The following is a 15733-nucleotide window of genomic DNA, read 5'->3' as shown; positions in this document are numbered from 1 at the left end:
TCCACCTCTTCAATTGGGAATCTCAGCTCAGCAAAGCCCCGAGAATGGCAAATTGAAATGGGGGTGCTCCGCGACCATGCCAGAGGAACATAGAGCCATAATGGCACAGGAGGAGCCACTCGACCCATTGGGCAGGATTGGTGGGACCGGAAATTCCTGCCCAAAGTCACGGACTTTTGGCTGCTCTCCAAATTTCCAGGTCCCACTCACGGCGGTCCCCTGTAGCCCTGCAACTTCATTTCCCCAAGTGCCCATCCAAGTTCCTTTTGAAACCTGCGTTCGACTGTTTGGTCTGTGCTTGAGGTTGACGTTGCTTGACCGCAGGAGAAAATGCTCTTTCCCCAGGAGTCGTCATCCCTTGCCTTGGATGATCAGGAGGCATCATCTATGGCTCAGTGTGTCACGCACTCCCACCTGTGATTCTCCCAAAAGTCATGAGTTCAATTCCCACTCGGGAGACTTAAGCACATCATTTAGTCCGACGCACTTGGGGCAGTACTGAGGGAGTGCTGCACTGTTGGAGACTCTATCTTTCAGATAAACTGAGGCTTATCTCCCTGTTTGATTAAAAACCCTATGGCACAATTGGAAGAAGAATAGAGAAGTTATCTTTGGTGTCCTGGATAATATTTACCCTTCAGCCAACTTCTCTAAAATTGGATTATCTGCTCAATATCACTTTGCTGTTTTATGGGAGCTTGCTGTCTACAAATTGACAGCCAAATTTCCTGCATTACAACTATGACTACACTTCAAATGTACTTTGTTGGCTGCAAAGAGCTCTGGGACCTCCTGAGATGAGGAAACGTGCTATTCAAATGCAGCCTTTTCCTTTCCTGAATACGTCGTTCTTCTGCTGTGCCAGTGGGTGCTGGCTTGGGTGGTGGGCACTGGCTGGACTGGTTTTATCAACAAAAGGTACACCCAGGGGCACATCCATTGCCCAATCAGTTAGATGTGTGGCATGAGCCCAGCGAATCCTCTATCGGGATCCCTTTGAGGGAAAAGGGCCAGGGAAACCCTGGCGAGACTGGAGTCTGCAATCATTCTCTTTACAGCAGGGAACAATAAGGAGAGATTTACGAGAAGTGTTCAAACGTATGAGCAGTATTGATAGATTAGATAATGAGAAACTATTCCCACTTGCTGGCGTGTCACTATTGAGACATTAAGATTTTAGATCATTGGAAAAAAGAGGGCGGGTGAGATGAGAATTTTTTTTTTTTTACACAGCGAGTTGTTCTGATATGAATGCACTGCCTGAAATGTTGGTGGAAGCGGATTCAGTAGTGACTTTTGAAAGGGAATTGGATAAATATTTGAAAAGGAGAAATTTGCAGGGCTGTGTGGAAAGAACAGGAGAGTGTAACCAATTGAACAGCTCCTTCAAAGAACCAGCACAAGCACAAAAGGCTGAATAGGCTCCTTTTATGATGGAAGATGTCATGAACTTGCCAGGTAATAAGTCGGGGGTGGGGAGTGTGTGTAAGGGGACTACTACAAAAACACCTGAAAAAAACAGCCATAGACAGGAAATAGGAGCGTCAGCATTTGTGCGCACACCCATGATAGCCACAGGAATCTGCTCTTTACTCTTGATGCAGGATACCAGAGAGAGAGAGAAAGCAACCCTCCCATTGGCATCAGATCGAGGCCAGAGTAGATTTGGGCATTTTGCCGACAAAGCCTCAAGTGCACAGCGACCATTCCATTGGGCAGCTGGCCAAGTCTGACAGGAACTCAAAGGCACCTTAATAACACAGCAATTTGGCAATAAGGTAAAATTCCAGAGGCTCACCGAGAGCCGGTCTGCTCACCATGCATTACTTCAGTTTGACTGGGAGTTAAAGACACACGATCAAACACACACACTCACTCAGACACTTGGGATAACTATGACCTGTGTGGACTCATTCAGACATGCGCATTCATCTAGCACACACATGCTCACACTGACATGTACATGCTGACTCTGAAGTGCATGCTCACGCTGACATGTTCACTCAGATGCGCTCACTTAGACGTGCACGCTTACTCTGACACGTGGACACGTGTGCTCACACTGTGCCTATCACAGAATAAGTTGCGTGTGTCTGAGTGAGCGTGCCTGTCTGAGTGAGCGCACATGTCAGCGAGCGTGCATGTTAGAACGAATGTTCATGTTGGCGAGAGCACTCTCTCTCTGACATGCATGCCCTCTCGCCGACATGCGTGTACACTCTGACACACGTCCGCCCTGGCACGTGCACACACACTCAGATGCTCTCTCACTGTCTTGGTGAGTCTCTCTCTCTCTCTGTCTGTGATGAGGTGCAATGAAGCTGGATTCAAAAATAAGTCCAGGACCTTGCAGAAGTTAGGCTGGTGGGCTCCGGCGAGGGGGTTATGGGTACTGGGTTTGTCAGGGCAGACTCTCGGGGAGGCCTCTGATGATGACATTTTGCCTAAATAGGTGGGCTTACCCCAGCCTGCTAAAGGGCTGCCAGATGTGGCTTGCCACATGATGTGGACACCCTCCCAGTAGCGATGGGAGTGGGCTCTCAAGTGGCCATTCATTGGTTACTTAAGGGTCCTATTTGATTCAAGGGTCAATGGGCCTCCCCCGCCTTAAAATCAGGGGTGGGTAGGCTATGGGCATGGCATCAATGCCATAGTACCCAGTTTTATCCTCCTGCCTGCCAACCTGCCCTGGGAATAGTCATAACATTCCAGCCCCTGTGCCTCGCTCTCTCTTTGCCTCTCCAACACAAGAAGTAGGAGCAGGAGTAGACCACATGGCCCATTGAGTCTGCTCCGTCTTTCAACATGGTCATGACTGATCTTCAGCTTCAACTCCATTTTCCTGCCCGCTCCACATATTCCTTAATTCCCTGAGAGACCAAAAACCTGTCCATCCCAGCTTTAAATGTATTCAACGATGGAGCATCCACAACTCTCTGGGGCAGAGAATTCCAAACATCTCATCTCCATCCTAAATGATTGGCCCCTTATCCTGAAACCATGTTTAAGATTCCCTGACCAGCGGAAACAAACTCTCTGTTTGTCGCCCTGTTTTGTCATGTCCTTCTCACATAATCTCTCACTCTCTTGCACGCTCACTCTCACACTCATTACCTATCCTCACCCATACGAGACTCCAAGCCTGCTCTCTCTGAAGTTGGCCAGGTGGTATAAAACATGCAGTGATACGTGAAGGACCCAGCACCACCTGAGGTGCTCAGGTGCCCACTAAAGATGGGTAACAAATGCAGGCATTGTGCCTGAGAATTGGGAAAAGAAATCTCCTATTGTTTGTGAGACTGCGCTGTGCGAAGAGATGCTGTTGCTGTCAGTTATATCAGTGACTGCAATTAGGTAGTAACTTATTGGAGCTAATGCACCATGGGACACTTCTGAGGGATGAGCTAAGTTCTCCATAAGTACAAGTCCATTGAAAACCCCAACCCGTGAGTCTAGATTATGGGAGACGGAAGTAAGTGAAAAAAGCTAACTGGTCTGCTTTAAGAGTTTGATTCCCCACATATCAGCTGTGGGTCAGTAGTTGCACTTTGACTCTGAGTCAGTAGGCCGTGGGTTCAGTCCCCACTCCAGAGACTTGAGCACACAATCTAGGCTGCCACTCCAGTACAGGACTGAGGGGATGCTGCACTGTGGGACGTTCCAAAGAGATGACAAAGCGAGGCCCCGTCTGCCCCCTCAAGTGGATGTGAAGAATCTCATAGGAGAATAGCAGGGGAGTTCTCCTTGGTGTTCTGGCCAGTATTTGTGACTAACTCATCACTATCTCATTGTTGTTTGTGAGACCTTGCTGTGCGTAAATCACCTGCTACATTTCTTACATTAAAACAATGACTGGTCCTTCGATGTGTAAAGTGCTTTGGAATGTCCTGAGGCCGTGAAAGGTGTGTGTGAGAATTGTTTCTTTTTCTTGGACTGCCTAAGTGTTGACGAGAAGGAATGTGATAGTTGGAACTAGCATGGGCAGGCTTTCTCCATCAGTTGATGCCTCTCTATGTAGGCCAATCACAATTGGTGTCTTTTCTCTTAGTTTAAAGCTGTTGAATGACTTTCGCAAGTCACCGGATGGACCATGAGCGCTATCCTGTATTCCATTCCATTTACCTGACACGTATGAGCTCTGTGCCCGAGTTGTTTATGTTCAAACAGCTGGGTGCTGGTAATTCTGAGCTAATGACGAAAGCTGAGACACTGTTGCCCTTCACACAGGATGTTTACACTGATTAAACATTGCTGTTAGCCCTGTCCGCCCAGCCCTTTGACTCCCTTCTAATTCGTGGAGCTGACAGTCTTGACTAAATGGCAGCCCTGTGAGATTCACCGCCCACCCCCCCTACACACTCCTTTGTAGTGATGTTAAACCACTTTGCAACAACAATGCTAAACCGCTTTGTTGCTACAGTAACGTGGATGAGCTCTAAGATGGTTGTGCTGAGGCATTCTGCTGGTACTGAAGCCTGGACACACAATCCCAGAGGATCTGGAACCGGACTGGTTTCATGCTGGAATATTCCCCTAGGAAAGTCCTTCGGTATCTCACAATCTCACATCAGTGGACACTGGCTGGCCCCTCTGTCTCCCTCAATCAGTATCCACTAATCTGCTGCTTATTCAGCTTGCAGTATTCCAGATACAGAAGGATTCTTGGCAGGGACTTGATGAGGGCCCGGTTATACCTGTACTGTTCACTCTCATATCTCTCAATTGTGGCACCTCTGTTGCCTGAGACAGAGTGAGTCTTGAATTGAGCGAAATGCTGCAGAAAAATTTGTATGGAAGCTGCATTCACTTAATCTGAGATAAAAGCAAAAAACTGCGGATGCTGGAAATCCAAAACAAAAACAAAAACAAAAATACCTGGAAAAACTCAGCAGGTCTGACAGCACCTGCGGAGAAGAGTGCAGTTAACATTTCGAATCCGTATGTCTCTTCAACAGAACTAAGGAAAAATAGAAGAGAGGTGAAATATAAGCTGGTTTGAGGGGGGGTGGGACAGGTAGAGCTGGATAGAGGGCCAGTGATAGGTGGAGATTGCCAAAAGATGTTATAGACAAAAGGACAAAGAGGTGTTGACGGTGGTGATATTAGCTAAGAAATGTGCTAATAGGTGACATTAAGGGTAGAAAGCAGGACGAGCAAGGTACAGATAGCCCTTGTGGGGGTGGGGCGGGGGGAAGGGATCGAAATAGGCTAAAAGGTAGAGATAAAACAATGGCAGGTATCTCCAGGACATACAACGCTCCTCGGACTGCTGTTCTCGTTGCATCCTGAGATCCACACTCAGTGCCATGCGCCGCCATATGAACACACTCGACCTCTCCCTCCAGCAGCACCGCCGCACCCTATTTCTAAGCTGCCCGTGTCCCCAGTTTCATTTTATTAGCTCAACGAAAACTGGAGGAACAGCACCTCATCTTCCGACTGGGCACTTTACAGCCTTCCGGACTGAATATTGAGTTCAACAACTTTAGATCATGAACTCTCTCCTCCATCCCCACCCCCTTTCCGATCCCCCTTTTTTCCAATAATTTATTTAGATTTTTCTTTTCCCACCTATTTCCATTAATTTTGAATGTATTTCCTTCCATTGTTTTATCTCTACCTTTTAGCCTATTTCGATCCCTTCCCCCCACCCCACCCCCACTAGGTCTATCTGTACCTTGCTCATCCTGCTTTCAACCCTTAATGTCACCTGTTAGCACATTCCTTAGATAATATCACCACCGTCAGCACCACTTTGTCCTTTTGTCTATGACATCCTTTGGCAATCTCCACCTATCACTGGCCCTCTATCCAGCTCTACTTGTCCCAACCCCCCTTAAACCAGCTTATATTTCACCCCTCTTCTATTTTTCCTTAGTTCTGTTGAAGGGTCATACGGACTCGAAACATTAACTGTGCTCCTCTCCGCAGATGCTGTTAGACCTGCTGAGTTATTCCAGGTATTTTTATTTTTGTTTTTGTTCACTTGATCTGGCTTTGGCCTGACTGTATCACTCCTGCATCTGAAGTGCCGCCTTTCACATTAGACGTGAAACTGAGGCTCTGATTGTCTTTTCAGATGCGAAAGACCCTGTGGTACTATTTCCAAGATGAGAGAGGAACTTCCTCTCAGTGCCCTGGTCAATGCTTAACCTTGCAACTAATATCGCAAACTGATCATTTATCTCATCGCTGCTTGTGGGAGCTTGCTGTGCACAAATTGGCTGCCATGTTCCCTACATTACAATAGTGGCTGCTCTTTAAATGTGCTTCATTGTCGTAAAGTGTTTGGGATTGCCTGAAGTTGTGAAAGTTGTTATATAAATGCAAGTTGTTGTCATAAATGCAGGCCTTTCATTTTTTATTAATGGAGAAGTGGACCATTGAACTGTACTGGCTAAGCAGACCCTCGGACTGAAGCACAGGGTGAGGACCTCCGATTGGTCATCAGGTTGCTGTGGCTACAAGGATGAGAAATCAGACGGTTTCTCCTGAGAGTCAGCACTCTCAGGGATAAACCACAACAAGGACTTGCATTTAAATATAGCACCTTTTACTGTGGAAAAGATGGCCCATAGTGCAATCAAAAGGTTGGTGCTGAAGCGAAGAAATAGACATGAAGATGGGTGACCAAAAGCTTGATCGATGGGTTTGCTTTATGGAGTGTCTTAAAGGGGAAGAGAGGGGTAGAGAGATGAACAAGTTTAGGGTGGGAACACGAGAGCTTTGGGCCTAGGCAGCTGAGGTGCCATTCGTAGAACAACGAATATGAGGAATGCACAAGAGATCGGAATTGGAGGAAGACAAAGATTTCGGAAGGTTCGAAGGGTTGATGGAGGTTACGGAGATGGAGTAGAGGCGAGACCATTGAAGAAACTTGAAAACAAGGCTGAGAATTTTGAATTTAGGGTGTTGCCAGACAGGAGGCCACGGCGGGTGAGTGAACAGACTGGTAGCAAGCTAGGATGCAGGAAGCAGACCAATGGATGAGCTGAAGTTTTATTTGGAATGTAGCTGGGTGGCCAGTCAGGAGCGCATTGGAATAATGGAGTTTACAGCAATGTCCCCTTTAAATTTTCATTGTTGGGCGCAATCAGTTTTTTAAATGCACGGTACCGTTAGTATTTTCTTGCTGCAGCTGTGCCTGCACGGTAGAGAACATAGAGTAAGGCCCGGGTGGTACCTTCCAGGCTGCTGTGCAGTCACACAAACATGCAACTCATTGGTGTACAGGTTTAAAAAATACGGCTGAGGGTTTCCACAGCCGATGAACTGAGGCTGAGTCGAAGATGGTAATGTTATCGAGGTGGAAGTACAGGGTCTCGGAGAGGATGTGGGATCAGAAGTTCAGCTCATGGTAAAATAGGACACAGGTTTTACTTCACGGGATGTGAGTGTCACTGGCTAGGCCAGCATTTATTGCCCATCCCTAATTGCCCTTGGGAAAGTGGTGGTGAGCTGCCTTCTTGAACCGCTGCAGTCCATGCGGTGTAGATACATCCCCTGTGCTGTTAGGAAGTTCCAGGATTTTGACCCAGCGACAGTAAAGGAACGGCAATATATTTCCAAGTCGGGATGGTGAGTGGCTTGAAGGGGAACTTGCAGGTGGTGGTGTTCCCATGTATCTGCTGTCCTCGTCCCTCTATGTGGTAGAGGAAGGTGCTGTTGAAGGAGCCTTTGTGAGTTGCTGCAGTGCATCTTGTAGATAGTACACACTGTGGCCGTTGTGAATTGGCGGTGGAGGGAGTGAATGTTTAAGGAAGGGGTGCCAGTCAAGTGGGCTGCTTAGTCTTAGATGGTGTTGAGCTTCTTGAGTGTTGTTGGAGCTGCACTCATGCAGGCAAGTGGAGAGTATTTAATCACACTCCTGAATTGTGCCTTATAGATGGTGGACAGGCTTTGGGGAGTCAGGAAGTGAGTTACTTGCAGCAGAATTCCCAGTCTTTGACCTGCTCTTGTAGCTACAGTATTTGTATGGCTAGTCTAGTTCATTTTCTGGTCAACGGTAACCACCAGGATGTTGATAGTGGGGAATTCAGCAGTGGTGCTGTCAAGTGGAGGTGGTTAGATTTTTTTCTTGTAGGAGGTGATCATCGCACTTCTGTGGTGTGAATGTTACTTGCCACTTCTCAGCTCAAGCCTGAATGTTGTCCAGGTCTTGCAGCATTTGGACGCTGACTGCTTCAGTATCTGAGGAGTCGCAAATGGTGCTGAACATTGCGCAATCATCAGTGAACATCCCCATTTCTGAACTTATGATGGAAGGAAGGTCATTGATGAAGCAGCTGAAGATGGTTGGGCCAAAGACACTACCCTTGGAACTCCTGCAACAATGTCCTTGGATTGAGATCACAAAATTGTTACAGCACAGAAGGAGGCCTAACCGACCTCCAACAACCACATCCTTCAGTTGTGCAGTTCAGCCTCAGACAGTGGTCAGACAAGGGAATAGGGTGTAGCTGGCCACTAGGGTATGGGGTCAGAAGCCAGTACTTACCAATATTGAGTCTGCAGCATTTGGTTCAAAGTTGGTGCACCTAACCCCTGTATCTTTCTCTTTTTCCATTGCCAGGACTACCTTGGTTATATCATTGATGCTTTGGATCTGCCTATCCGACCTGAGCATGTCTCTGCTCTCTTTGGAAACATTGAGGACATCTATGAGTTTAACAGGTACAGGGGGCTGGCTTCACTTTGTGTTTGTTGTTTACACTTTTTTGCTGGTCGTTTTTTAATATTCCTAGATTTTATCCCCCCTGCCTCTTCTCACTCCTTCGATCACTTATTGGGTCAATTAACTCTTGGCTTGCTATTTCTCTCTGTCATTTAAGATTTAACGGAGCTGTTTAATGGTATGCGGGGGTTTTGATACCAGTCGTATGTCATAAATGATCAGCTGTCCATTTTTACTAACAGGCAGCTTGATGTTCATTCTTGATCATGCACAACTTAGAATTATCAGAAAGCAAAGCATGATTTTCTTTAAAAAATTAAAAAATTAAAGTTCAGGATTAAGATGATCAGGTTTTAAGTTGCAGCCCAAAAGGGAAAAACTGTTTCCACTGGTGTGACGGTCATTAACCAAACGAGACAGATTTAAGATAATTGACAAAGGAAGATGAGGGTTTTTATCTGGAATGCACTGCTTGAAGCAATGGTGGAAACGCATTCAATAATAACTTTCAAAAGGGAATTGGATGAGTACTCGAAGGGAAAAGAGTTGCAGAGCTGGGAGTGGGACTAATTGGATAGCTAGGGCCAACGCAGACCCGATGGTTCGAATAGCCTCCTGTGTGATATGATTCTTTAATCTGTTATTGGTGATATCGGTTGTGGAATGAATTTTGCCCAGAACAGCAGGAGATCCTGTGCTACAGGACCTTGATTATCCATGAAACTGCTGGGGCTCTCAATTTAATGTTCCCTTTGAAGGGCCGCACTCCACACTGAGGTGCCAGCCCAGATCACATACTCCTGTCTCTGGAGAGTTTCTGTCTCAGAAGTGAGAGAGCGCTTAGCCAAGGTTGGGCGAGAAGTCAAGTACCAAAAGGTCGTCGTGATCTGGAATTCACTGCCCGAAAGGGTCGTGTAAACAGATTCAACAGTGACTTTTGCAAGGGAATTGTAGAAATACTTAAAAAGTGTTAATGGGATAAGATCAGGGGAGTTGGACTAGTCCATAGTTCTTTGAAAGAGCCAATACAGACATGGTGGGCTGAATGGCATTCTGTGCTATAAGACTCCATTGATTCCCATACTTTCTCAGGTAAGCATGCAGTGTACCCAGCCTCTCAAAGCTGGGCCTCGTCGCAGCATTCAGCATGGGGTCTAGACTCCTATCTGTGAGTACAATATGCAATGTTTTTCTATTATCTGGGAAGCTGAACTTCACAAGGTTGGCATTATACTGTATGTGAAATTACTGCCTTTTCCTCCTTCTGATTCCTGTAAACTCCACCACGTTGTTTTACGCTTTGCTTTCTGTGAAGCCTGATCACTAGGCCGGACTCACGAACTGGTCAACCCCCATCTACCAGTAGACTTTGAGAAACAAGCACAGCCAGAAGAGGTTTTTGTCTTTTGACTGCTCTGCATAAATTAGCTGAGGTTCTGTGTTTGTAGCTGCATCAGCTACTGCCTGATTCTCCCTATTTTGCAGATAAGCATATTTACATGTCCTGCCAGAGTTTGTATATAATCAATAGAAGCAGGCTTCTTCAGAATTGTGTTGCCATGACATAGTAACCTGCAAAGAATTGTGGTCAAGTGTTTATATCGAGTACCCTGATGGGTCAGTATTAGATCTTGAGACACAGAGTGGATCAGTGTTAGATGGGTGCATTGTAGGGCTGTCAACTGTGATTAAATGTATTCCTGGAGGTTTCATCATTTGACTTGCCCCCAGGTTCTAGCCATTAGTTGGCCGACACATCCATCCTTGTGTCGCACAGCCTTCCTACACCAATTGGAAAGCAAAAAGACTCGTTGCCCAATTGGATGATGCTTGACTGTCAGCCAAACAGCCTTTTTCTTAATATTTTTTAAAGTTTTATGTCTAGAAAAGAGAAATGTTCAAAGAAAATGACAAAAAAAAAACCCACAATCTTTTTTAATGCCCCAATGATTTTTCTCCAGGGTTGCACACAAAAGTGTGCTGGAGATTGATCTTCGATTCCTGGAGGGTTGACAACCCTAACGGAGGAAGGTTAGACCCTGAGACACTGGGTGGATCAGTGTTAGATCCTGTAGCACCAGCCACACTGATTACATTCACCCCCACTCAATTCCACGCTGCTCCCCCACACCGGCACCACCCTCCCCCCACCCCCCAATCACTCCCAACACCCTCTTCATCTCATCACTGTACTAAGCTGTAGAGGGAGAGAAGTGTTTACATGAGCCTTGTGGTAGTGGCAAGGGCACATTTCACGATCAGTAATTCTACAATGCACTTGGCAGCTTGCTACTAATTGTAATCTTTTGATATCTGCAGTCTTTAAGTCTCTTAGTCTCACTGCTGTATATTAATTTTTGCTTTCCGATAGGACTTTATCCCCTTCTCGAGGTGAGTTGTGTACATGATCCTGGATTTTTTTCTCATCTCGTTTTTCCCTCTCCGCCCCACAGTGCTGTGCATCTGCATGTGTGGGTCAATCAGCGTGCAGTTGCATGTGACCATGTGTATGCATGTGTGTCTCTCTCTCTCTCTTATTCATTCTATGCATGCTGAATGGAGCATTGAGTCTCAGCACTTGCCCGCCTCTCACATCGGATCACCTCCCTCATTTCCTTGGTTCCCTCCAGTTGTGTGCTGAAGCGAGTGAAATACTAAAAGGCCAATGTCAGTGGTGGGCTGGATTCTCTGGCTTTCCAGATTTGTTTGGACAGGGATGTCACAAACAGAGTTGGAATTGCCTGCAGGAGTGATCAGCTAGCAGTGGGGGCTTTGGGACCAGTGGCTGATAGGTGTTTATGCCCACCAAGTCTCAAAGTTCAAATTCTCACATTCATGTTTAAATCCCTTCGTGGCCTCACTGCTTCATCTCTCTGTGACCTCCTCCAGCCCTACAACCCCTGAGAACTCCATGTTCCTCTGATCCTGGTCCTCACACTAACATTGGTGGCTGTCTCTTCAGCTATGGGGTTGAAATTAGCCAAGACACAGTAATGGTTTGGTGCAGACGTGTTGACGTGTCATTGCCTGATCTTCATTTTCCCCCTCCATCTCTCTCTCTCTCTCTCTTCCCCTCTCCACTGAAATGAATGGTGATAATGCGGTGTTACACAGCAGAATGGACAGTCACCGTGTGTTGTCAGACACCAGAGTAGACAGGGGTAGATTTTGACACTGTGAGATAATGTAAAAAGGGTGATAGTGACATCAATGGAAGTAAAATTGTGGGGAGTAGTAAATCTGGCTGCTGAGTCACTATCACCTGTTTTACACATTCGCAGCCAGGTCAAGATCCCTGATGTTGTTGGCTGGAATGGATGCAAATAGCTTGGTATGCAAGCTGTAAATGTATTCATGTGGATTATCATATCATTTACACATTTCCTTTCCAGGCAAATATATGCAAACTCATCAGTTGGATTTAGCCTCAATGTGGTCATTTGTATTAGTGTTTTATTATGTAATATTTATCTTCTCTCTCTCCCTTTGTCCTTTCCCCTGTTTCCCATCCTTTCTTCCCCATCTCCTCCTTTCTTCGTCTGCCTCTCCCTTTTTCTAACTACTTTCTTTCTCTCTCCCCACCTCCTGCTGGCCTTAACATGTCTCACCGCCTCTGTCTGCTTTCTTACTCTTGCCTCTCTCTCTCCCTTTCTCCTGTATCGTCCTATTCCCTTCTCTTGCATTTCCTTTGACTCTCACACTTTTTCCATCTTGCTATTTTGTTTCCTCCACTCTAATTTCCTTCTCTTTTTCTCTCTCTCCTTTCCTTGCTCTCTGCCTCCTTCCCTTGCTCCCTCATCTTTCCATCTCTTTCTTGCCTCGCTTCCCCCAACTTTGCTGCTGCTCTCCCCAACACTTCCTTCTTCATTACCACTGTCTCTCCCTTTTCCCTCCCTCACTTCCTCCTGTCTGTCTCTCTCTCTCTCTCTCTCTCTCTCTCCCTCTTTCTCCTGATTTTCTCCATCTCCCTCTTCCATCCCTCTCCGTCTCCCCTGCTCTCGGCCGCTATCCCCTCCCCTCTCTCCCCTGCCCATCTGTCTCCCGTCTCTCTCCCCCTCCCGTCTCTCTCCCTCTCCCATGTCCTCCTTTTCTCCACCCGCTGTCTTCACAGTGACTTGCTGCAAGACCTTGATCGCTGTCACCATGACCCTGTTGCCATAGCGAGATGCTTTGTGGACAAGGTGGGTCATGTTTTAACACATTTTATGAATCCTAGCCACTTTCTACTCCAGGCAGTGATGTAATCCCAAGACAGGTAAGTGTGGTGACCCCTACCTGCTGGTTTATCTGGCTTGAAAGTTTGTGTGTGCAGTTTTGCTTGATATTGCTGTCACACACTGAGCATGTCCCAGTGAAAGCAGACAGTGGATAGGTGTACGCAGTGGGGCTAATGGGCTCCTCCACTTCTGTTCTGGGCTGGCTTGGGGAGAGCATCTACCTGAAGAGACTGGTACCATGAGGGACACACACATCCTGGTACAGACTGTTGTTCTCTTGGATCCTTTGCTTTCTTGGTGGTCCACCTAGGGAGGAAGTTTCTCCTGAATGTGCAGAGCTGATTGGCTGGTGCTTGAAATCTACTGCAATGTACAACTGACCACAGAATAGAAACAGAAAATGTTGGAAAATACGCAGCAGGTCAGTCAACTTGTGTGGAGAGAGAAAGACTTAATGTTTCCAGCTGATAACGTTTCATCAGAGCTGGAAGAAGTTAGAGCTTTAACAGTTTTTAAACAAATGCAGAGGCAGGTAAAAGGGGAGGAAAGGACAAAAGGGACGTCTCTGCTGGGTTGGAGGGCAGGAGAGATTCGATGACAAAAAGAGATGATGGTGCAAGGCCAAAGTGGGGAAACAATAGCTGGGTTTTGATGAGGTGCAAATGGCAACAAAACAACCCTTTCCAGTCCCTGTTATTTAACAAAGATGGGAGCAGTGGTTATAATCTAATGTTGTTGAATTTGATGTTGAATCTGGAAGGTTGTAAAGTGCCTAATCAAAAGATTAGGTCTTGTTTGCAAGTGGCTATGGAGATTGGAAGGTTCAGAATTCAGGTCAAGGATCTGCACTAAATGCCACCAGGCCTGACTCATACATCTCTGTCCCTCCCCAGTTCCTCACCCTTGACCGCCCTGGGCAGGGATAGTGAAGAATAGACAGGTAAATGTATCAGACCTGTACAGTTGGGAAGCTGGCTGACAGATAAACTTGTCCATACCACAGATTAGCATCTTTGTAACATCAAACTACAACTTGCATTTATAAATCACCTTTAAAATAATAAAACGTTCCATATTAATTCACAAAAACAAAAATTCAAACTGTGAGGGAGTTGGAGACACTCCCAAGGCAGCTACAGCACAGGATTCAGAGTAACTCTCCCTCTACACTGTCCCACTAAGTACTCCCAGGGCAGGTGCAGCATGGGGTTAAGTACAGAGTAAAGCTCCCTCTACACTGTCCCATCAAACACTCCCAAGACAGGTGTACAGCACAGGATACAGAGTAAAGTTCCTTCTACGTTGTCCCCGTCAAACATGTCCCAGGACAGATGCGGCACGGGGTTATATGCAGAGTAAAAATCCCTCTGCTCTGGCTCATCAAACGCTTTCAGGGTAGATACAGCATCACCATCAGAAATGTCAACAAACTTGAAGATAGATAGATGTTGTGCTCCCAGCACATTTTTTTGCTCAACTTGATGAGCATAATAATTGAAAATGTAACTGGGTTCTTTCAATGTGCACTGTTGTACACTGTTTGAAAACAACAGGGTGATCATCAGATCCCATGGTAACTCAGTTGGCATAGTCGCATAGTGTGTCACTTTATTTCTTGACCCTAATGTATGATGTATAAACCAGTAACCAAATCCCTAGCGAGTCAATGGGTAAATACATCACTCATTGCATTATGAGCCTCACATCAATTGAGTTCACATAGATTTATTTGATTGCTCTGGTCTGTGCTGGTACTTGGAAAGATCTAGAAGGAGCAGAGCAGGAAGAGCAAGCAATTATACATTAGCCATTGGGTCGTAACCAAGGAGGAAGAACAAGTAGAATCATAAATATTTAGGAACATAGAAATTGCAAAAAGACCAAAGTCCATCAAGTTCACTTTCTGCCATCCTGCTAATCACCTGATATAACGATAATGGAGTTGTTGACTAATCATATTGATCAACCTCTATTAATTCATTTTGATTTAGTGTTGGTAAAGTTCCTTTTAAATTTTATCTTTTATCCTTGCAATTTCCCTTTAGGGGGCTGCCTTTTATTTTACCCCTGATTTTGTTTATTTGGTTTGACTAGAAAGAGTTACAGCAGACCCAGACATGAAATGAGGAAAATCCCAGCGGGAGAAAACTTTGGGAAACATAGGACCAAAGTCACTAGTTCGTCTCACGCCTGCTACCCTTACCACGTGGTGTTTTTTCCCTTATTGGCCTTTTGTTTTCATTCTGTTTTTTTTTCCTCTCATGAGAGGCTACATGGTTTGTGGGGTGAGCGGTGGTGGAGAAAAGCGTTTAGATACAAGCGTCACAGAATGGGCAGGCTTGATGAAGTAGCTGATCTTTTCCTGCCAGTGAATTTTGTGTTTGTACATTCCCATGTCACAAATTAATCATGCATTGAATCCCAAAATGTTATTTTCTGAAAGAATTCTGTCTAATGGTCCTCAGTTAGCCTGGGGAGCTCTTAAACAAGGGACAAGGCATGTTTGGTTGTCGGGTAACAGTAGGGTTGGAGTCGACTGTGGCGGCCCTCATGGTTGAGCAGCTGGTGGCCATTCATTCACTAATATAGAAAGCGAGGCAGCTCCCACCTTGACCGCAGCCTTAATATAAGTTAGGTAAGTAGGGATGTCAGGAGCGGTCACCTGTTGAGATTCTGCACAGTTCAATCACCGGTCAGGTCACAGATGTTTCTGTTCTCTCTTGCAGAGTCAGGATTTTGATATCTATACTCAGTACTGCACCAACTACCCCAAGTAAGTAATCTTCTGTTCAAATTATCATGTCTGTTTGCCTATTTTAACAATGTACATACTGGGGTTAAG

General features: G+C 45.9%; 2 protein-coding genes across 2 annotated transcripts in view; one reads left to right on the top strand and one right to left on the bottom strand.

The window, feature by feature from the left end:
* The window catches only part of srp14 (signal recognition particle 14), an 82133-nt gene that overhangs the window by 6540 nt on the left and 59860 nt on the right, over window positions 1-15733 (bottom strand). The window lies entirely within an intron of this gene.
* Window positions 1-15733, top strand: part of LOC144693318 (pleckstrin homology domain-containing family G member 3-like) — a 201215-nt gene that overhangs the window by 139239 nt on the left and 46243 nt on the right. The window contains exons 5-7 of the mRNA XM_078563111.1: window positions 8573-8673; window positions 12786-12855; window positions 15618-15664. Coding sequence (XP_078419237.1) covers window positions 8573-8673; window positions 12786-12855; window positions 15618-15664 — 218 coding nt within the window. The remainder of the gene's footprint in view (window positions 1-8572; window positions 8674-12785; window positions 12856-15617; window positions 15665-15733) is intronic.

The sequence above is a fragment of the Cetorhinus maximus genome, chromosome 18, assembly GCF_964194155.1.
Source record: "Cetorhinus maximus chromosome 18, sCetMax3.hap1.1, whole genome shotgun sequence".
Classification (NCBI taxonomy): domain Eukaryota; kingdom Metazoa; phylum Chordata; class Chondrichthyes; order Lamniformes; family Cetorhinidae; genus Cetorhinus; species Cetorhinus maximus.
Note: the sequence above shows the minus strand (reverse complement) of the source record. Positions and strands in the feature narration are given on the sequence as shown.